At 53.3% G+C, this 23102-nt stretch overlaps 1 protein-coding gene across 1 annotated transcript in view; it reads right to left on the bottom strand.

The window, feature by feature from the left end:
- Rnd1 (Rho family GTPase 1) overlaps positions 1–272 on the bottom strand; it is a gene marked incomplete in the record, with an annotated part of 5903 nt that extends 5631 nt beyond the window's left edge. The window contains 1 exon segment of the mRNA XM_013505644.1: positions 35–272. Coding sequence (XP_013361098.1) covers positions 35–154 — 120 coding nt within the window.
- Positions 273–23102: the final 22830 nt, after the last annotated feature.

A 23102-nucleotide genomic window follows, 5' to 3' on the forward strand; every position in this document is an offset into this window, starting at 1 on the left:
CGGCGGGCCGGGGCCGGGGCCGGCGCGGGCTCACCTCGGGGTAGCAGTCCTTCGCCAGCACCTGCAGCATCGCCGTCTTCCCGCACTGCACGTCCCCCACCAGCACCAGCTTGCACCTGACCACCACCGGCTGCGGCGCGCGCCTCTCCCTCATGGCTGCAGCTGCGCGGGGCGGCTCGGGCTCGGGCTCGGGCTGGGGCGAAGGACCGGGGCCCGCCAGGCGCTCCGCACCGCCGCAGCCCGACGCCTGCCCGCCTGGACTGAGGAGGAGGCCGCGCAGCCCCTTATATCTCCCGGCTGAGCCAATCGCAAGAGGAGGCGGACACCGTCCAGGCCAATCCCTGAGAGTGGGATCCCCTCCGGCAGCCAATGAGAAGAGGATCTGAGTCAGCGCCTTCTTCCTCGCCTCCCTTTCTCTTAAAGCCGCATGGCTGCTGCCTTCTGAAAGGGGTTTCCCGTGCTGTTTCGTGTTTTGTATTTGGAAGGGTGGAAGGACCTGAAGCAAAATCCGGTGAAGCAAGTGTCCAACAGGTAGCGTCCCGAACCATAAACTAGCCACGGAAGCAGGAAGTGAGGCCACGCTGAAGTTGCGGGCGCTGTCCAAGGAGAACAGGCCCTGCCTAAACTGTGGGGAGGTATCACCTGGGGGGCAGGTTGGCCCCAGACCCCTCTGACAGCTTTATTCTAATTCCTGTTCCAAGCAGTTCCCTCTTCTGTCGTCCCAACATCAGTCCTGCAGTCTTCCTCACCTCCTTGTTGTTGCTGTTGAGACAAGGTCTCCCTAGGTAGTCCAGACTGCCCTTGAACTCACTGTGGAGCTCAGGCTGGCCTCAAACTCGTGGTGATCCTCCTGCCTCAGCCTCCCCCAGACTGGGATTATAGGCATGTGCTGCCGCGCCTGGCTCCTCTGTCCCCGCTTTGGAAGCCCAAGTCCCTTCCTCAGGAATCACACTGACCCAAACAAATGAATAAACAAAGCACAGCTGCTGACCCAGAGCGAGGCAGGGAGAAAGGAAGGAGGGAGAAAGCAGAAGGATGGGGGACAGGAAGACAGCAAAACAAAGCCACTGTCCATTGGCCAACTTCCCTCGGCAGGCCTAGCAAGATCCTTCAAGGTGTTTGTTCTCCTCCCTGGGCTCAGCTTCCTGGATGAATCAAGTGCGGGTCTAGTTCCAGGTTGACGTCAGCTGACCCTGATGCATTAATGTGTGTCACCTGGTTAAAGTCCAGCCAAGAAGACTGGCTGGGACAACGGGATTAGAAGTTGGAGGGCTATTGGCTGGGCATGGTTGCGCACACCTGTAATTCCAGCACTCTGGAGGCTGAGGCAGGAGGATAGCCGTGAGTAGGCTACATAGTAAAACCCTGTCCCTAAAAAAACAGAAATGGGGGGGAACAAAGGGAGTGGAGGAGGGAGAGGAGGAGAGGGGGTGAGGAGGAAGCACCTACTCCTGAGGGCTGAGGTTGGGATGAGCCAACAGCTGCCTGTCGGCTCTGGCCCTCAGTGCCCTTCCATCTTCCGGGCCTTCCTTCCAGACAGAGCTGAGACGAAGACCGCAGTTGAGAGGGTCCAAGTGCGGCCTCCAGGGGATGCGGAAGTGGAGGACCAGTGCTGGGCAAACGTAAAGCCGTCCAGGGCGGCTTTTAACCTGCATGAGCCCGGCACCGCAGGGCATCCAGAGACCTGTGCGTCTTCACTCTTATTCACGGGCACTGCTGCCACAACCAGGGACATCTGCCCAGAGGCGAACTGAAAGGCTTCTCCAGGCCCACAGGGACAGGTCTCTGGGAAGAACAGCTCCAGAGCCGTTACAGGCGGCGCGGGAGTGCAGCCATGCCAGCGTCCCTGCGGCCTCCAGGTCCAAGCTGCTTGGTGGCCGGCCCTGGGGCTCAGGCCGCACCGCACTCGCCACCTCCGTAAGCCTCCAAGCCCCAGGGTCAGCAGCTGGGCAGAGGCCACCAGGAGCTGCTCACCTCCTCTCCCAGCTGTCTGGAAGTTCCTTCCCTTCTTCCCCCAGGCCTCACCCTCAGCCCGCAGGCAATACTCCATCTGTGGAATTTGTCCTCTTCTTGCCCCTTTTCAGTGTCCAGACAGCCTCTCTGAGCTGCCCAGAAACCCGGCCTGGGAAAGTTCCAGAACAGCTGGAAGGTCAAAGGCTCCTCAGCCTGGACCTTCGGTACCGCCCGTCCTCCGTGTCTCCTCTGAACTCGGTCTTGGAGGCATCCTAGGGTCCTGGCGTCCTCTCACCCCACGAGGTTCCCTCCTACACAAGCACACAGGTGTCGTCCTTCACAGCACGTTCTCTCCCCCGTCCCCTCACACAGCCCTCCACCAGCCACTCCACAGCACATCCAGAACACTTTAAACACTGTTCCCGTTGCACTCCTGTAATACCAGCACCAGGGAGGCTGAGGCAGGAGGATCACTGTGAGGTGGAGGTCAGCCTGGGCTACAAAGTGAGTTCAAGGCCAGCCTGAACTGCATAGTGAGACCCTGTCTCCAAAAACAAAACAACCATTCCTGCTAAGCAGATTGCTTCCTCTGGCTTATAACAAGATTGCCATGCCCGGGCTCCTCTGAGGTAGAAATTCTAGGGCCTGGTGCCAACACTGATTCTTCTATGGGCGGCTGCATTTCAGGGTCAGGCGGCAGAAAACCTCCAGCCTCAAGCTGTGTCTCCGAAAATACCTCACAGGTCACATGTTATGGGTTGCGGTGGGAAAGGTGAGAGAAAGGGAGAGAGAGGCAGAGACACAGAGAGAGGCGGAGAGGAAGAGTTAGGTCAGGCAACACAGAAAGTGGATGGAGCCAAAGCGCGCGGTCAGGGTGCGCGGTCAGGGTGTGGGCCCTAGCTCTGCCCTCGGTCACCTGTGTGCTGATCACTTCCCTCTCTGGGCTCTTGTTTCCTTCAACGTTATTTGGGATGTTTGACCAGAGAAAGGCTTTTTAGACCCTTTTTCACAGTTGGGTCCTCTTCACCGATTTTGTTTAAACCTCTCCCAACTGTCTATTTAAAATTCTGTAGCCATGCTGAGCATGGTGGCTCATGCCTGTAAACCCAGCATTCGGGAGGCTGAGGCAGGAGAATTGCTGATAGTTGGAGACTAGCCTGGGCTACAAAGTGAGCTCAAGTTCAGCCTGTCTCAAAAAAGCAAAAAAAAAAAAAAAAAAAAAAAGATAAAATTCTGTAGCCAGAGTAATACATTTATAAGGCAGCTCTTCCCCCAGCCCATGCCTGTAGTCCCAGAATCCTGGAAGGTGGAGGCAGGAAGACTGCAAGCTGAAGCCCAGGCTGGGCAAATTAGCAAATCGGGTGAGACCCTGTCTCAAAAGAAAAAACGGTCTGGGGATGTAGCTCAGTGTGAAAACCATGAGTTCAGTCTCCAGTTCTGCCAAAGGAAAAAAGTCTCTTCCATATTAAGACCAGGAAAGTTTAAAACAATGTTACAGCTGAAAATGTTATGCCGAGATGAAAGAAGCCAAGCACAAAAGAGCTGAAATATTCAGAACAGGGAAATCTGAAGGGGCAGGAAGTAGATTAGGGGTTGCCTAGGTCTGTCGGGACTGGGGGGAAATGGGGGTGACTGCAAAACTGTGCACTTTAAATTTGTGAATTGTATGATGTATGAATTGATAAAGCTATTACTTTGTGGTCTTTTGCTTTTTTTTTTTTTTTTTTTTTTTTTTTTAGACTTTGTGTCACTAGGAGGTGTCGGACGTTCAGACGTGTGCTCTTGAGCTCACTTTGTAGCCCAGGCTGGTCTCGAACTCGCAATGATCCTCCTGCCTCAGCCTCCCGAGTGCTGGGATTACAGGCGTGTGCCACCATGCCTGGCTAAAGCTATTACTTTGAAAAATAAGGTTATAATTCTAATTTTTTTTTTTTTTTTTTGAGATAGGGCTTCCTATGTAGTTCAGGCTGCCTTGAACTCACTATGGAGCCCACACTGGCCTCAAACTTGTGGCAGTCCTCCTGCCTCGGCCTCCCCAGTGTGGGATTACAAGTGTGCATTACAATATCTGGTCTTTGATCTTTTTTAAAAAATGGCTTTTGTTCTTGAGGAAATGTTCAAACACTTAAAAAGATATAGGGGCTGGAAGTATATAGTTCAACAGTAGAGCATTTGCCTAGCATGTGTGAGTCCTGGGTCCAATCTCCAGTATCACAATAAAATAAATAAAATGAAAAGGTAGAAAGAATAATACAAGGAGCCCCTATGTACCCATCACCCACCTCCAACAATTATCAGCACAACCTTGATTCCTCGGCATCCCCACCCACTTCACCCCCCTACAGCTCCTGTACAAGATGATTTTGAAGCAAACTTTAGATATTGTACCCTTTTATGCATAGACATTTTGGTATTCATCTCTGAAAGAAAAGGGCTCCATTAACATAACCACAACACCATCACCACAAGTAAAAATGAAAGGCCTAACTCTTTGATATTGCCAAATTCCGTCAGTGTTACAATTTCCCCAATTGTGTCATACACTGATTTATTCAAATCAGAATCTAAACCAGGTCCACACATTGACTTTAGGGATCTGTTTTATAGATTTTTACTTTTTTTCCTTAAGAAAGCAGGTTCTTTGTTCTACAGTATCTTCCATGATCTGGATTTTGCTGATTGTATCTCCCATGATGTTGTTTACTAAATCTCTGGCACAATCCCTAAACACAAAAAAGACGAAAAACAAAACAAAATAAAACCTCTCTGGTTGAATCAGAATGGGGCTCACGTAGTGGGCCTCATCCAACCTCTGCTCCCCTCCGTGGGTCCCTCCAAGGAAAAAACGCCAGGGAACACAGTTTGAAAACTAGAGTCTAGACAACATCCTCTACCTTCGGGGTGTGTGTGTGTGTGTGTGTGTGTGTGTTGCCACATGCTCAAAGCTCAGAGAGCTTCCCTGTCGTTTTTTTGGTTTTGATTACTCTGATAAGTTTGCTATCTGGGTCAGTCACATAATGCACAAAGATATTCAGAGTGGTAGCGGATTAAAGTTCACTCTGACTCTTACCAGAGAGTACAGAAGCGCAGTACTTGCTCTGCCCTGGGGACTTTTCCGTCTTTGTTTTCGGGCTGTTTTTTTTTTTTCTTTGTACTGGGTATTGAACTCAGGACCTTGTACTTGCCAGGTGCTGTGCCCCTGAGCTATATCCCCAGCCCCTCCCTAGGGACTCTTGCAGAGAGTTTCCAAGTGCTAGGTATGCTGGTACACTCCTTAATCCCAGGACCCCAGGAGGCTGAGGCAGGAGGATCACAAGTTCAAGCCCAACAAGACCCTATCTATCTCAAAAATAAATAAATAAAAAGAGCTGGGGATATCGCTCAGTGCAAAGGTCAGTCACTGGTATGTGTGGTGGGGTCCCACGCACCCTGCACCTTTGCCTCCAGGGTCAGTCATGCCCATTCTAGGAGCTGTGCTCTGCGGTGTGAAGCTCCGTACCATATCTCAAGGGTCTCTGGCTTCTGGCACTTGGGAACACCTGACCTTTTGACTGCTGGTATTTTGGCTAGAGCAGCTAGAGTGCTGGTGTAACACGCCTCTGCCTTCAGAGAGCTTAGGGTTTAAGGGCGCACAGGAGGGCTGGGGATTTAGCTCAGCGGCACAGCACTTGCCTGGCAAGTCGTAAGTTCAATACCTGGTACCGGAAAAAAAAAAAAAAAGCGCAGATGAGCAAGAAGCCTGGTGAGCACTTAAGTCCAAGACCAGCAAGCGTGCCGCTGGGGTGCATGTCTGCTAGGACCTGGGCCTCAGCCCCCATCTGAGACTGGTGAGGGAGACCAAGGACTTGGGCAGGTGCTAGGCCAAGGCCTGGAGAATCAGCTCGTCCACTTGGATAGACAGTTCCAGCACAGGGCAGAGCCGTTTGCCTGGGAGCATAACTAGAAAGGGAAATCTGCTACACACGAACAAACACTTCAGATCCAAGGATGGAGTACTTTGTAGTTGAAGAGAGAGATACGTACAAGTGCACCCATACGTCACTCTTGATTGTCAGTGAGCCTTGCCAGGGACCAGCAGACAAAACCAGGCGCACTGACTTGTTACAGCAAGAACAGCCGCCGCGGCGGAACCGAGGCACATCCAGGGAGTGAGGCGCTGCTCCGTAGTGGACACTGTCAGAAAACAGACTATCTCACTCTCATCCAGAAGGTACAGGCCACCCCCTTGGGACCCCTTCTGTCTCGTAGACAGAAGCTATATTTCTCTCAATAAATTCTTCCCACGCTTAACCTAAAATTCCTACAATTCCTTCTATGATTTTAGAGTACTCGGCATACTGGACATCTAGCAGGTTGGGAGCTATATTTCCCTTACATTATTTGGATTATCTGGAGGCCCTATATCATCCCTATATCATACACCCTATATCCGACTGATGAAAAGAAATAAATTCAAACTTCCAGAAGGCAGCTGGGTGTGGTAGCACACCTGTAATTCCAGCACTTGGGAGGCTGAGGCAGGAGGATCGACTGGAGTTCAAGGATAGCCTGGGCTACATAGGGAGACCCTCTCTCAAAAATCCAAAAACAAATTAGAAGGTAGAAGAATTAAGCAAGGCAAAAACTATGATTGTCTTTAAAGCAGCATTCACAGCTAGGATAGGTGGATATTTGGTTACTTTAATGGTTTGAACAATTCTCTGTTTTTGTCTTTGTTCAGATACGATCCCCGAGAGGCCTTGTTTTGTTTGACCTGTCCGGATGCTGGGTGAGCCTGCCTGCTTATGGCATTCTCTGAAGTGCAGAGGTGTTGCTGAGAAGGCCCGGCCAGTTCCTGGCTGCCTGGAGCTGCCTTTCCCTTTCCCAGCCCCCTTTGGCTCCTCTTCCTGGAAGCTGAACGGCTACTGACACCCACCAAGAGAGCAGACAGGGAAAACAAAAGCAAAAGGAGAATCTTCTGGAAAGACTTGCTGCTACAATACAAAATAGCGGCAGGACGCAGAGCCACAGTGTAGGGATACTCGGGGAGAGCAGGATGGCTTGGACAGGAGAGACGGAGGCCTGGGAAAGGAGGGCCGAGGTGGGGTGGGGTGTGTGTGAATAAAGGTGGTGCAGAAAGAGACAAGACTACACGCATGAACAAAGCCTCCTAGGGCAGACTCCACAAGGAAAGTAAGGAAGGGGCTGGGGATTTAGCTCAGCAGCACAGCGCCTGCCTGGCAAGCGCAAGGTCATGAGTTCGATTCCCGGTACTGGAAAAAAAAAAGAAAAAAAGAAGGTAAGGAAGAAGGACATGGCTGAGCTGGGGCTGGGGCAGAAAGAGAGGCGACCCCGAGGGGAGTGGCCCCGAAGAAGCGCACAGCTCCGTCTGCTCGGGTGGGTCGGAGGCTGGGCGTCAGGGCACCGGGAGGAGCAGAAGGTAGTGGAGGAACTCAGGGTGGCCACCCACGGGCCAGGACACTGGAGAAGGCCTGAGGGCCTTCCTCCTCCTGTACCACCAGCATGAGGCTGAGACAAGGCCATGAGGTGTGAGGTGAGGGACCCTCGAGCTAGAGAGAGCCCTAAAAGAGGAACAACCCAGGGACAGAGCAGTGGCCGGGGAATGGGGCCCAGCCTGAACCGGGCCCACCTTCTCCCGTCTTCCTCTTTGCCCCCCGTGGCAAGTCCCGTAATCTGTGCTCGGCCCCTTCTTCTCACCCACCACTCCTTCCTGCCCGGGCAACAAAGCTCCTTTCTGGCCTGGCAAGGATGGACCTAAGTGTGACACTGGCCTGCCCCACTGCCCAGATTTCCTGCCTGAAAGTGAGGCAGAGCGGGGAAAGGACTGGAAGGAAACTTAGCCTCTCTATTTGTAAATTGCTAGGGTGGAAACAAAACAAGAAAGTACATAGATGGCGTCCATCCTCAGCTTAAGGTCTTCCTATGCGGCACGGTCCATTTTTGTGTGTATGTGTGTGTGTTTTTTGAGACAGGGTCTCGCTGAGCAGTTGAGGCTGGCCTTGAGCTCACTTTGTAGCCCAGGCTGGTCTCGAACTCACAACAATCCTCCTGCCTCAGCCTCCCGAGTGCTGGGATTACAGGCGTGTGCCACCAAGCCCGGCCTACTTTTTATTTTTTGAGGCAGGTTTTCCTGTGTTGTCTAGGCCGACCCAGAACTCTTGGAGAAATATCTATCTCTCTATCTCTATCATCTCTGTCTCTGTCTCTCTCTCTCTCTTTATCTCTATCTCTACCTCTATCTCTGTCTCTATCTCTCTATATATCACCGGTACTCGTGATTGGACCCAGGGCTTTTTATACACACTAGGCCAGTGCTCTACACCCACAGGCCTTTTCTTATGTTATTTTTGGAGTTGCCCAGGCCATCCTCAAACTTACAGGCCTCCTGCCTCGGCCTCCTGCGTATTTGAGATTACAGGCACAAGCCCCTGGACATGGCTACTGCTTTATATTTTTATTCTTAGTTGACACATAGTAATTGCACATTTACAGACACAGTGTGACATTTCCATACATGTACACAATTTATAATGATCAGATCAGGTTACTTTGGCATATCTATCACCCCAGACATTGGTCTTTTCTTTTTGTTGTGGGATTTTTTTTTTTTTTTTCCCTCTGGTACCGGGAACCGAACTCACGACCTTGCTCTTGCCAGGCAGGAGCTTTTGCCGCTGAGCTAAATCCTCAGCCCCTGTTGTGGGATTTTTATTCCTTCAATAATAGCTTTCAGATTTTTCTGTCACAGTCAGAAATATACATTCTCAAAAAAAAAAAAAAAGAAAAAGAAAGAAATATACATTCTCGGGGCCTTATGACACACACCTATAATTGCAGGTACTCGGGAGGCTGAGGCAAGAAGATTGAAAGTTTGAGGCAAGCTTGAACAACGCAGTGAGGCCCTATCGCAAAACAAGCAAAATGAATAAAAAGTGCTGAGGATGTAGCTCAACGGTAAAGTGCTTGCTTAACACGTGAAGCACATGGTTCGATCTCCCCTAAAGGGGATATATTGTAAACTGTGACAGACTTACACTAGATAAACACGCTTACACTAGACAAAAAAGTATATAGATAAGCTGGCCATGGTGACACACCTGTAATCCCAGCACTCGGGAGGCTGAGGCAGGAGGATTGTTGCGAGTTCAAGGCCAGCCTCGGGAACATAGTGAGTTCAAGGCCAGCCAGAACTGCATAGTGAAACTCTGTCTCAAAAAGACAAAAAAAAAAGTATAAATAGACAGATAACAAAAATAATAGGAAAAATGTGTAGGTATAGGGGAATGGATATATCACACTATATCTGTATCTATGTATCTCCTAAAGCTTCTTGAAACATTTACTAAGCACAATGCACCTAATATTTTCTACTCCATTAAAGAGACTGTTTGTCAAGACTTACTAGTGAATTCATTTCCCTCTCCACCCTGCCCGGCAAGCCCAGCATGCATATGCCCTGGGCCTTTTCACAGCTTGTTCCCTCTGCCAGGAGTGTTTTCCTGATCCTCCCAACTGGCACCTGTTCATTCCTTTGATCGAAGGTTAGTGTCACCTGCCCAGAGACGTCACCCAGACTGAACTCGCTACCTGATCCTGCTCTGTCATGTGCTCAGTGTAGCCTTTATCACTCTGTTTTTCTGGTTTACATTTTTTTGTTTACCTATTTTCCGTTGCTTTTCTTTCCCTCACTAAATTCCTTAGGGCTGGGACCTTCTCAGGACTGTGCCTGGCACCGAGCCCGGGGTGCAGCCGGCGCTCAGGGACACTGCTAGAAGGAAGGACCCTTGTCCAGACTCTTGCTCCGCTTAGGCCTTGGCCTTCTCTATGAAACGCAGTTGGATAAAGGCCCCGGAGCCCCTCTGGCTCTACCCATCAGTCCAGTTTTCCAGGACACCCTGGAGTTGGGCTCCAGACGCCTGGGGTGGCCCGGTGGGCAGGACAGAGACGGTCAGGTTGTTTACCCACAATCCCGTGTACCCGCTGTGGTCAGACACTGAAGGAGGCCCTTGGCGGGCCCAGGCAGAGAACAATGGAAAGGCAGAACTGGAGCCAGTGGCCACAACAAAGACAACCATGTTGGTGTACTTCCTGTGTGCTAGCTGCTCTACCTGCACGGTCCCCCTCAACCCTCAGTCTCAGAGGGTGGAAGAGGCGGTAGCGAGCACCGACACAGTCCACTCAGAGGCAGCTGCGCCCAGTTCAAAACCAGCATCCGATTCAAGCGGGGCAGCACGGGTTGAACACTGACTTGGGCTTGAGCGCACCACCCAGTCTGAATTCCAGCCCCACCTGGACAGCGATGTGACCTTGGGCAAACCACTTCCTCTCTGCCTTTCACTTTCTCAGATGGACATGGCATTAATTGCATTACCTCATGTCTCTCCAGCAGGCTCCAGGAAGCCTTCCAGGGGACTGCGAATCTGAAGCAAACCGGGAGTTCCCGGCTGCCCCCCTCCCGCCGAGCCCCGGGCTCCTGGCCTCGGAGCACAGCGGTTGGCAGGCTCTGCATTTGGCAGGCTGGGGCTTGGCGCCCGGCCCCACCACTTCCTGACCTGTGACCTTGGACAACCACCTGCTAGCGGGGCCACAACCTGCTGGAGCCTGTTTCCTCAGCAAGGACCTCACACCTCCAGAGCCCGGGCCGCATCCACACCGGGACCGCCCTCCATGCCCAGCCGCAGTCTCCACCTCAGCAAGGGCTGGAGGGGAGCAAACAGAATCACCACACAGAGCCCTAAACTCTTCTTTCTCCCGGCACACTGGGACAGAGCGTTGCTAAATCGCCCACGGGGGCCCCAAACTTGTGATCCCCTTGCCTCAGCCTCCTGTGCAACTGGGAATCCTGGCACGAGCCACCAGCACGCTTTGCTTTTATTTTCTCTTTTTGTGGTGCTGGGACTCAAACCCAGGCTTCGGGTACTTCTGGCAAGCCCTTCACCACTGAGCTGCATCCCTAGCCTCTTTCTTCCTTCCTTCTTTCTCTCTTTTTTTCTTTTTTTGAGACAGGGGTCTCACTATGTAGGACGGGCTAGCCTTGAACTCACAGCCTTTTATTCTGTTTTTGTTTTATTTTGAGACAGGGCCTTGCTTGTAATTCAGGCTGGCCTTTACCTCACTATGTATCCCAGGCTGGCCTTGAATTCAGGGTGATCCTCCTGCCTCAGCCTTCCAAGTGCCAGGATTACAGGGTTATGTCACCATGCCCAGCAGCATTCCATCCTTGCAGCCTTTGCCCCTAAGGTGCTGTGCTAAGTACTCTTTTCCCGTGTCTTTATTTAAAACTCTCTACAACTCCATTGGAGTGCAACTGGTGGCATGCAGGGTCCTAAATTCATCTGCCGCCTCCCCTCCTCCCCTGAATCAGGTGCCGTGGCGGTGGAAGAAGCCAAAGCCATAGGAACAGAGCGGGAGGGGGGCGGGGAAACACGGCCCAGTGAGGGGGCTTCTAGGAGAGAGAAAGGATTAAGAACTCCCAGTCACACACGCTCAGGACAGCGTTACAAGCAGCACAAGTCAGGACTTGGCGCGGGGGCAGAGGGATGGGAGGCGGTGGGTAAGTCGGGAAACGGTCAGCGGAAGGTGAGCCTCGCGTGGGGGCGGGGTTAAAGGACGGTCGGGGGAGGAGGTGCCCGCGCCCACGCTGCCGAGAGCCAAAGGGTCAGGGAGGAGCCGGGGTGTGAACCGCGTTCATTTCTTCAAAGTCTAAAAATATAGAGAAAAGGAAACACACACACACACACACACACACACACACACACACACACGCACACACCCCTCTAACCAGAAATGGGAAAAGTGGTCACAGCAACCGTGGAGAAATTTGAGACAGGAATTTCAGGAACCGGGATAATTCGGTGACCTGAGCCTGGAAATTCCACCCCATGACGCCACCCAGCTCTCCAAGCCGCCGTCTTCCCATCAGAGGGAGGCTTTGCAGAAGCCCGGGCGGGCAGGGAGCCAGGGGCCGCGCGGAAGCCCAGGCCGGCTCACCTCCTCTGCCTGGCTGTGGGTGTGGGGGAGGTGTGGGGTCCTGGCGCAGCCCTCTCCATAGCCGCCCCCACCGCAAGAACCCTTTAGGAGGTGCCCGCGATCGTGTGGGGCGGCCCTGCCCGCACGCTGTGGCGAGGCACAGAGTCCAGTAATCTGCCTAAGGCCTCACAGCCCGCAGGTGGCAGCCCCAGGGCCCTGCTGAGGTTGCCATCCCACTGCAGGGTGTGATGAAAGCTGTTTACCCACTGCCCGGGAAACACACTATAATCCACTAATACACATTTTATCTTTAACTTAAGGGGGCTCAAAGAGCCCCTAAACCCATTTTATAATAAGGAAAGTAGAGAGCAGACCTTGTCTCCCACCTTCATCCCCAATACACAGTCCAGTAAGCAAAGCAATAGTGTCGGGAGAGGAGGGCTTCTCTGCTCTGCTGGGACGGGACTTCTGGGCTGCGTGTGAGCCCCCCAGCTAGCTCCAGGGTGAGGCGGGGATACAGTGGCAGGCAGCAGGGGTGGGCAGGAGAGCCATACTGGACTGGGGAGAAGCCTGAATTAGGCTGTGCTGTGCAGGAGGACGACCCCTCTCCCTCGCGCCCTCAGGATATCTTTTCTGGGAGAGGTTTGGAACTGCCCAGCCTAGGAGAGATGCAGACCTCCTCCCTTAATTAAATGCCCAGGGGTTACTATGGAAACAAGAGCTTCCAAATCCTGGGCAGACAATGGGGAGAGGAGCCGCCTCCAGCACAGACAAGTAAAGCTTCAGGGGCCTCGCTGGGGACAGGGATGAGGGCCAGCCGTGAGAAAGAGGGGGTGCCAACCAGGAGGGCTGCCTCCCGTCCCGCAAGTGTGGTAAGGCGCCTCTGGGAAGTGAGGGGCCTCCTGGAAAGGGGGAGGCCGTGGGGGTGGGGTAGCGGAGCCAAGAGCCAAACACCTCCTTTGTTCCAGAGGAGAAAGCCAGCCAAGCTGGTGCGCACCGGGGAGAGGCCAGAGGGCGGACAGCGCAGTGACAAGGCCTGGGACCGCTGAGCAACGCAGGAAAGGGGTGGACAGCGCCCGAGGCCCAGGGACAGGCTCTGCACACGCAGGACCGGGTGTGACAGGCACGCACCTGCAGGGACTCCAGTCCTTGGGACCTCCCAGCCCCAGCCCCGCTCTGCCCCCCACCCCTCCTCAGGGGCCCTTTGGGCTCCGTCCCGGGAGTGTCTGCTTTGGGCAGGCCAGGGGCTGTCTTCTCTTTAATGTGCTCGAGCACATGCCCTGGGAGCCGCACATCCACGCTTCCGGGACTTCAGCGGGCCCGGGGGTGCGTTAGTCATGTGGAGAAGAAGGACCCCTTTTAGAAAGATGACGCCACCAATGTCCGTGCCTGGCACTCTGCTGAAGGCAATATAGCTTGTCACTTACGTCTCCTGTAACTCCGGTGGTAGAAATTAAGAGATGAGGTGTGGTGGTGCACATCTGTAAGCCCCGCACTCCACTCGGGAGGCTGCGGCACGAGAATCAATGTGAGTTTGAGAAGGCCAGGCTGAAAGACATAGCCAGATCATGTCTCAAGAAAAAGAAAGAGCTGGGCGTGATGATGCGCGCTGTAACCCCAGCACTCGAGAGGCTGAGGCAGGAGGATCGTCGCAAATTTGAGACCAGTGTGGGCTACAAAATGAGCTCAAGGCCAGCCTGAACTGCATAGCGAGACCTTGTCTCAAAAAGAAAAAACAAAACAAAAAAAAACAAAAAAAAAAAGGAAAGGAAAAACGTTAAGGTCTTTCACAAGAGTGGACTGTGAGGGAATTGGGTACATCAGGCCAGAGGTGCAGCAGCAAGTGCGAAGCTGGGATGTAAACTCAGGCTTGTCTGGCCCCTCCTATTTTCCCATCTTCCCTTCAAAAGCTTCTTGGAAACTTTTCTGAGCAAGCCCACTCTGTTCTTACACCTTCCTTCTCCCACTCAGTGTTACCTAAATACTTCTGCAGAAGCAGCGCCCAATCGGCAAGCTGGTTATTTAAAGGGTTATGTATGTAACTTGGCTGTTTGGGATCAAAACACATTTTTCCTACAGGGGAAAAAGCATTAAGTGGGTCCAGAATGGCCACCTGGCCCCAAACACAGCTGACAGTGGCGGGTTAGCTCCGGACCCGCCTGGGGCCCCCGGCCACCGCTAGTAACAGTGTTTCCTAGAGAAGTACTTCTGGTTCCATGGCGCAGACTAAGCGCTCTCTTCCCTGGCTTTCTGCTCCCGCGGCTCCCTCACCCCGCGGCTTTGTTTTCCATGCCCCGCAGTGCTGGGCTGGGGAGTGAAAATAAAAGATAAACATGGGTGCTGACCCAGGGGAGCATTTCTTGCACAGTCTGACCAGGGCAAGGAACGGCCAGGAGAAAACCGAGCCGGTGACACTGAGAAGGCTCGAGGGCAGAGTCTGCAAGGGTTAAGGCTGAAGCCCCCTGGGCCAAACCAGGACCAGAGAGGGACAGGGCGCAGGAGGCTTCTTCAGTAAAGGAAGAGCTTGCTATTAAAATCTTTTTAAAAAATGGTCCGGGGCTGGGCATGGTGGTGCACACCTGTAATCCCAGCACTCAGGAGGCTGAGGCAGGAGGATTGTTGCAAGTTTGAGACCAGCCTAGGCTACAAAGTGAGCTCAAGGCCAGCCTGAACTTCAGAGAGAGACCCTGCCTCAAATAAAAAAAAAAAAAAAGGACTGGGCCCCTAGGTGAAGCAGTGAGTTCTCTGCTACTGAGTACCCGAGAAGGAAGATGAGAGAAACAGCTCTGGCCCGGGCGACCTGGGAGAGCCCTCTAAACTCTTATACCCACTTACCCAGGTGACCCAGACTACGCCAGGACCAAAGAGAGGGTCCTTGCCCTCCTGGAGTCCACAGCCAAATGGCGCAGGCAGGTAGGAAGTAAATAAACTTGGCGGAAGACAGAACTTGTAGGATGACACAGGCTTTAAAGGTCTTAAGAGTGTCCTCCAGTGAGGGGCTGTCAGGGGGGATCTCATTCAGCCTGGATCTGAGAGGGGCCTGGGCGCGTGTGCATGGGCAGAGGCAAGAGCGAGAATGCAGCCCGGGCCAGGGAAGCGCAGGGTGATGGGCGATTGTCGGTAAGGGAAGAGCCAAGAGATACTGTGGACCAGAGAGCGGGGCTGCATCTCAGCGGCTGCTGAGGCAGTCTCTGTGTTGCCGAAACACCCGCCCTCTCCGCCCAGCCCCACACCCCTGTGGCACTGGGCCTTGACCCCAGGCCGTTCTACCTCTGAGCTATATCCCTGGCTTTTTTGTTTTGAGACAGGGTCTTGCTAAATTTCCCGGGGCAGGCCTGGAATGTGCAACCCTCCTGCCTCAGCTCCCTGAGCTGGTGGGATACAAATGAGCACCCGCCTGAGCTTATCTCTTAACGAGGTGCCCCTCTCCAGTCCCCACGGCTCTGCCCAATGTCCTGGGGCTTCTCTAGCAACCTGGGAGATGGAGTAGGTGAAGCCTTACCTGTCCTATGTAGGAGGCCCAGGTTCGGTTTTTAACTCTTGAAACTGCCTTCCCTCTTAAGAGTTTACTGGTGAAGAGCACAGACTCTGGGACCAACCTTCCTGACTCTCTCACTTGCCAAGTTACTTATCTGCCCTGTGCCTCAGTTTACCGTCTGTAAATAAGGCTGACGATCATGCCTATCTCTTAGAAGTGTTATGAGTTATTACTTGTCAAGGGTTTAGGACAGTGCTTGGCCCACAGCAAGTACTATATGTGTTTGTGAAATAAACTGAACCGTCAGCAATAAACAAATGCTTGCTCTCTCATCCCACTCTCCCAGTCCCATCCCTCAGGCCCTCACCGTGGGCCAGGGCCTGCGTCTGCTGCTGCCTCCCCAAACCCACGTTTCTACCCAAGGCTGCCTCGGGCCATAATGCTGGTACTTAACAAAGTGGGCAGAGCGGGACCAGGTGGTGCACGCCTGTAATACCAGCACTGGCCGGGTGTGCCGGCACACGCCTGTAATACCAACACCTGGGAGGCTGAGGCAGGAGGATCGTTATGAGTTCCAGACCAGCCTGGGCTACATAGTGAACTCAAGGCCAGCCTGAACTGCACAGCAAGACCCTGCTTTAAAAAAGAAAAAACATCCCAGCACTGGGGAGGCTGAGGCAGGGTGACTGTCCTCAGTTCAAGGCCCCAAGAACTAATAGAGAGACCCTGTCTCAAAAAACAAAAGACGAAACAAAAGTGGGCAGCACTAAGCCCAGCCCAGCCAGTGCTCACTCCCAGCAGGACACGTGTCCCTGGGGTGTGCTCCGCTGGCCCCCTCTCTTCCCTTCAGCTGTTTCCGAGTCTGAGCCTTTTCTGCACACTAAACGTCCCCGACACACCTCCCCGCAGCCGCCGCCCTTCCTGGGCCCTGGGCCTGGTCCCCGTTAAGCCTGCGTTTCGTGCTCCGCCCGCACCACCTCACGCCCCACGTGGACCCTGCCCTGCACATCGTAACCCTGGCTTTGCCTCTGCCGCGCCCCAGCGCTGCGGCGCTCACTCGCCGCGCCTCCTCGGCCTCTCTGCGCCCGCACGGCCTGCACTGGCTCTGGGTTTGCGGTTCGCGCCCGGGCCCTCACAGCGCTTTCCTTCCCCGCAGAGCGCTCCTCTCCTCCTCAGGTCCTCTCGCGAAGCCTCCTGTCGGGGCCCTGGCCGGGTGGGGCCGCCCGTGGGGTCTCCCAGCGCCGGGCGCCTCCACTGGCCCGTGCTTCCCGCTGCTCCCTAAAGCTCAGTCGGGGCAGGGTCACCGTCACCTAGTCTGCTGCTCAGCACGGGACCAGTGCGACACAGCTAGGGAAGGCCTCGGAGTGCAGCGCAACGTGCAGCCTTTGCCTGGCATGTGTGAGGCCCTGGGTCTCGCACTCGCACACGCACTCGCACGCACGGAGGCGCACACGATGCGGGGCTCGCATCTAGAGTCCAAGAGGTTCTGGGGGCTCAGGAGGTCCTGAAGTCACATGAAAACGTTCGTGCCATAATGCACTACTTCTGGGACGTAGTCTGTATTTTCACCATAATCTCAACAGATCTGAGACAGCCCCAGAGCGCAGGCATCCACGCAAACTCGCCGCGATTGCCGGCGTCCGCGTGCAGTCGCCGCCGCTCGGGGAGCAGTTACGGGAGGCAGGCGGGAGCCTCCTCCTCGCGGCTGGGGCCTCTGCGTGTTTGCGGCGGGTCGATGCGGGAAGCCTTTGCCGGACGCGTTAAAGCGGCCCGCGCAGCCCGGCCCCTCGCCGACCAGGCTCAGCGCCCCCTGCTGACCGGGCACAGCGCCCCTGCCGACCGGGGACAGCACCCCCCCACCAACCGGGCACGGCGCCCCCTGCCGACCGGGCACAGCGCCCCCTGCTGACCGGGCATGCACCCTCCACCGGGCTCAGCACCCCCTGCTGACCGGGCACAGCGCCCCCTGCCGACCGGGGACAGCACCCCCCCACCAACCGGGCACGGCGCCCCCTGCTGACCGGGCATGCACCCTCCACCGGGCTCAGCACCCCCTGCTGACCGGGCACAGCGCCCCCTGCCGACCGGGCAGAAGCCGCACCGGGCACAGAGCCCCCGCAGACCGGGCACAACACCCCCGCCGACCGGGCACAGCGCCCCCCGCCGACCGGGCACAGCTCCCCCGCCGACGCCCGCTCCCTCCCCAGCGCCGAGGGCCGGGCGGCTCGGCTCAGAACGCCTCTCTCCCGGGCTGCGCCCTCCTCCCGGATTAGCTGGAGGACGCAGGGGCGCGGGGGCTCTTCCGGCCTCCAGGGAGGTCCGGCCGTCCCCACGCGGCTTCCCTATCGAGCTCTTCCCCCGAGCCGCGCTGGGCCCACACCTTCGGCCCCGGAGCCAGCTCCCTGCACCGCCTGCGCGCGGCTGGGTACCAGCCTCCCCATGTCACCATGGAAACAGCGGCTCTGCGTCCGTCCTGGACCTGATTGGTGAAGCTGCGAGAAGAACCGGGAGTTCAGGGAGGGGGCGCAGAGAGATTCAGGGGAGCAAAAGGAAACCGGCGCAGAAACGGGGGTCCTCGGGGCGGACGGTCTTGAGTGATGAGCGCCCTGTGAAGAGGGTCAGAGCCCTTGACAGCCCATAAGCGCAGCACCCACCCGACTCCGCCCCACGGGCTGTCATCTAGGGCCATACAGCCCTAACCCCTCCAAGCAGCGCGCCCCTCATCCGTAAAATAAGAATAAAGCGGCACTTACTTCACCGGGCTATTGTAAGACTCCCACGAGGTAATGCACACCAGCGCCTCACCCAGTGCTTAGCACACAGCGCGCTCCGGGGTGTAGCTGCTGCTGGGCACGCTTTGTATCTATATTTATTATTCCTGTTAGCTCCTCTGCTCAACCGCCAGCCCCTCCACAGCAACGCCTCCCTCAGCCCTTCCAGCTGCAGGGCGCTTTCGCAGACACTGTCTCGTGAGTCCAACCCCAGCCCTGAAAAGCAGGGAAGGGTTCCTCGGCGCTTTGCAGATGCGGGTATGTTCAGAGTGGAAGCTTTTCCGAGGCTGGCTCTGGCCTGGTGCAGGGCCCAGGAGAGGAGCTTGTTGCCCTGCGCACTCTGAGCGCTCTCTCCTCCCTGTGCCCAGCACAGCGCCCCAGCCAGCGCCAGCCCGGGACGCTGCTGCCCTAGCAGAGTTCCTGTGAAGGGCTAAGCCTGACACGCGGACGCTCGGTTTTGGCCATGATGGAAGCAAATGCTCTTAACTGGGTCTATGTTCCACAAAGCCAGGAAAAACTCCTACAAATGGGAGTGTTTGCAGCTTCTTAATGGATCAGTGAAAATGTTCTAAAATTGATTGTGATGCCTGGCTAGTGGCACAAACCTGTAATCCCAGCACTCGGGAGGCTGAGGCAGGAGGATCCCTGTGAGTTCGAGGTCAGCCTGGGCTACATAGTGAGTTCTTTTTTTTTTTTTCATAGTGAGTTCAAATCCAGGCTGAACTACATAGTGAGACCCTGTCTCAAAAAACAAAAACAAAACAAAAGTAGGAACTCATCTTCATAATCTTAGGATAAGAAAATATCTTTTTCAAAAAGAAAATATCTTTTTCTTTTTCTTTTCTTTTCTTTTTTTCAAGACAGGGTCTCCCTATGCAATTTAAGCTGGATTTGAACTCATGATGTAGCCCAGGCTGACCTCGATTGAACTCACAGGGATCCTCCAGCCTCAGCCTCTCCACTGCTGGGATTACAGGCATGTGCTACCATGCCCAGCTTCTTCTTAAACATTAAAAAAAAAAAAAATGTACTGTAATTCCAGCACTCAGTAGGGTGAGGCAGAATAGCCATGAGTTCAAGGCCAGGTTACTTAAGCAAGTTCAAGAGCAGCTTGCACTACATAGTGAGATCCTGTCTCAAAAAAAAAAAAAAAAAGAAAGAAAAAAGAATGAATAGTACACAAGAAAACAAAAACAAAACAGAAGCTGAGGTTGTAATTCAGAGGTAGAGTGCTTGCCTACCGTATACAAGACCCTGGGTTCAATATCCAGCTCTATAAAAGAAAAAGAAAAAGAAAAGCCAAAAGGGAAAGACTGAGTATTATGCTGCGCGAGTTATTTCTGTTGTTGTTGTCTGTGCAGCCAGGCTGCCTTGAGCTCGAGTCCTCTCCTCTCAGCCTTCTGACTGCTGGAGTTCACTGGTATGCCTGGCGAATATTTTTAATGATATTTCAGCACTGGGGATTGAACTCAGGGCTTTGGCACTGAGCTACAACTCCAGGCCTCCCCCACCCCTGCTTTTTTTAGAGAGAGGTTCTTGGTAAATTGTCCAGGCTGGGCTCAAATTTATAATCCTCTGCCTCAGCCTCCCAAAATGCTAGGATAACAACTGCGCACCACCACACCTTTCTTAATTAAAAAATTTTTAAAAAAGAAAAGAAAGTAAAAAAGGTAAGCCACAGGCTAGAAAAAAAAATTTGGAATATATATACTGATAAAAGGATTTATATCCAAAATGCAAAATTAACTACTACAAATCAATAAAAGATATACAATCTATGTTTGGTGTGGTGGCGCATGCCTATAATCCCAGCTAAGGCTGAGGTTAAGGCTGAGGCAGGAGGATTGCTGCAAGTTTGAGACTGGCCTGGGCTACAAAGTGAGCTCAAGGCCAGCCTGAACTGTATAGCAAGACCCTATCTCAAAAAGACAAAAGAGGAAGAAAAAAAGAAAGAAAGAAAGAAAGAGAGAGAGAGAGAGAGAAGAAAGAAGGAAGGAAGGAAGGAAGGAAGGAAGGAAGGAAGAAAGAAAGAAAGAAAGAAAGAAAGAAAATACAACCTAGTTTAAAAATATACAAGAAATTTTAATAGACACACCATGAGAGAAGACATCCAAATGGCAAATAAACACGGGGAAGGGCAGATCCGGATCTGCTTTCCCTACACATAATGTTTCTGCCAAAACCACCACCCGTGACTTACAGGGCGTCTCACCTGCCGCCAGGGCGTCCCACAGCCCCCTCCCCCATCACAGAATCCGGTTCACAGCAAGGGAACCGAGGCAAGGGGCCAGTGTCCCGACATTACCTGCCTAACCCAGCTAATAAAGTGGCGGAGAAGGGAACAATGGCACGGCCTTTGCAAGCCTTGAGCTCGGAGCTGGAGAGCTGTCAAGGCCAGCAAGGCTCAGGCGGGCCCCGCCCCGGAAGCAGTCTCTAATCTACAGGGTTGTTTCCCCCATAGCCAGGACTTCCTGTCCAGAAATCAAGAGCAATGGCAGTGGCACCAGGACTGTTGCGTCTCGTGACCCACACACAAAATTCTGGTTTCCTGCTCCCCCAGTCTCTTGCTCTGCAGACCAGGGGGCTTAACTCCACAGTGGTGCCTGCAATCGTAACACTCAGGAGGCTGAGGCAGGATAGTGAGTTCACGTCCAAGCTGGTCTGCATAGTGGGACACTATCTCACTGGAGACACAGCGATGATTCCTCAGAGCTGGGAGCTGAGGCTGCTGCCTGGCCGCTTTGGTCCTGTCATAGCTCTGAACCGACAGGCTGAAAAGGAAATTGGAGGGCTACAGGGCTGGAGAGGTTGGTCAGTGTTAGCGCATGAGAACCTGCTTCCATCCCCAGCACTACCAAAAAAAAGGTGTGTGTGGGTGTGTGTGTGGGTGTGTGGGTGGGTGTATGGAAGAGAGAGAGAGAAGCAACAGCAGCTGGTGTACACTGTACTGGTGTACAGTGTCAGCATTGTGAGAGGCTGAGGCAGGAGGATTACAAAAGTGAGCCCAGCCTGGGCACTGGGCAACCCAGCCACTCAGAGAGACCCTGTCTCAAAATGAAGAATAAAAAAGGACTGGAACGTAGCTCAGTGAAGTCTCTGGGTTCACACCCCATGTACAAAGTTAGCTGCTGACAGAGGTGACTGAAACTTCCTCCAAAGAGAGACTGGAAGAGTGGCCTGCGTAGAGTAAGCAAGAGTGTGTGGAACGCAGCAGAGCTCATGGGTGGCTCACAGTTCCGCCAAGCCCATGATCGAGGTCAGTGGAGAACCACATGTTCTGCTACGGGAAACACAGAGAGGGAGCGGAAGGGAGTAGCTACGCACGCCCGGTGTGACCATGTAGCCAGTACAGAGCCAAGGACTGTGCGGCTAGCTGTGTTGTGAATGTGTCTGTGTGCGTCCGTGGTAAGCACACACCTTTGTTTTCTGCCCGCTTTTGCCATGTAACATGAGATGGATCGATTTGATACCATAATATTTGGTTAATTCCACATCATAATATTTGAATTATAGGTTTTCAAAACACGCCACCCAAGGACTTTACCTCTTCTGGGTAAGAGGTTACTGTGGTTGTTTTTGTTGTTTTGGTTTTGGTTTTGGTTTTTTTCCGGTACCAGAAATCGAACTCACAACCTCGTGCTTGCCAGGCACGTGTTGTACTGCTGAGATAAATCCCCAGCCCCTGTGTTCTGTTTTTGTTTTATTTTGTTTTGTCTTTTTGAGACAGGGTCTTGCTATGCAGTACAGGCTGGCCTTGAGCTCACTTTGTAGCCCGGCCTGGCCTGAAACACACAATGATCCTCCTGCCTCAGCCTCCCGAGGGCTGGGATTACAGGCGTGCGCCACCACGCCCGGCCTGTTTTCTTGTTTTGTTTTGCTTTTGTCTTTCTGAGACAGGGTTTCACTATGCAGTTCAGGCTGGCCTTGAATTCACTTTGTAGCCCAATCTAGTGTTTAACTCATAGGGACCCTCTGGCCTCAGCCTCCTGACTGCTGGGAATACAGAGCATCACCACGTCTGGCCTAGTGTGTTTTTCTTTTAACTGTACACAGGATAATTGTATTGTGTTTGACAGGACTATGTCCTTGTTCTATCATTTTCGTTTGTTGAGGTAAGTTCTTTTAGGTAGTCTAGCCCTTGTTCTATTCTCTTGCCTCAGCCTTTCGAGTGCTAAGGTAACAAGCACATGCAACCACCTCCAGCCTTGTTATTGTCTTTATTTAGAGATTAAATATGGTTAAAGAAGGTTCATATGTTGCCATGTTGGTAAGGAGTGGGCCTGTAATCTTCCTTTTCGGCATTTTCTCTTTCTTTCTTTCTTTCTTTCTTTCTTTCTTTCTTTCTTTCTTTCCTTCTTTCTTCTCCTTTTGTGGTACTGGGGATTGACCCCGAGCCTACGCACTGAGCTATACCCCCAACTCTTATTTTTTATTTTGAGACAGAATCTCACTAAATTGCTAATTTACTCTACTGGGCTCAAACTCTTGCTCCTCAAGCCTCAGCCTCGAAAGGGGTGGTTAATTTTATGTCAACTTGACCAAGAGGTGAGTACCTAGACATGTCGTCAGACATTGTTCTGTGCGTGTCGGGAGGGTGTTTCTGGATGAGATTAACACTGGAGTCCATACACTGAGTAAGGCAGCCATCTTCTTATTGTGGGAGGACTCCACCCAGGTTTTGAAGGTCTGGATAGAAGAGAAAGGTGAGGAAGAGGGACTTCTTCCTGCCCACCTGTTTTGAGTTGGGACCTTGGTCTTTTTTGGCCTCTGACTCAGACTAAAATAACAGCTGTCCTTGGTCTTCAGCTGGCCCACTTTCAGGCTGGGCACTTCTACGTCTCCAACTTGCCAACTACAGATCTTCTCAGTCTCCATAATCATGTGAGCAAATTCCTTCTAACAAATAAACACCTTCTCTCTCTCTCTCTCTC

The sequence above is a fragment of the Chinchilla lanigera genome, unplaced genomic scaffold (genome assembly GCF_000276665.1).
Source record: "Chinchilla lanigera isolate Chin_1 unplaced genomic scaffold, ChiLan1.0 scaffold00099, whole genome shotgun sequence".
Taxonomy (NCBI): Eukaryota; Metazoa; Chordata; class Mammalia; order Rodentia; family Chinchillidae; genus Chinchilla; species Chinchilla lanigera.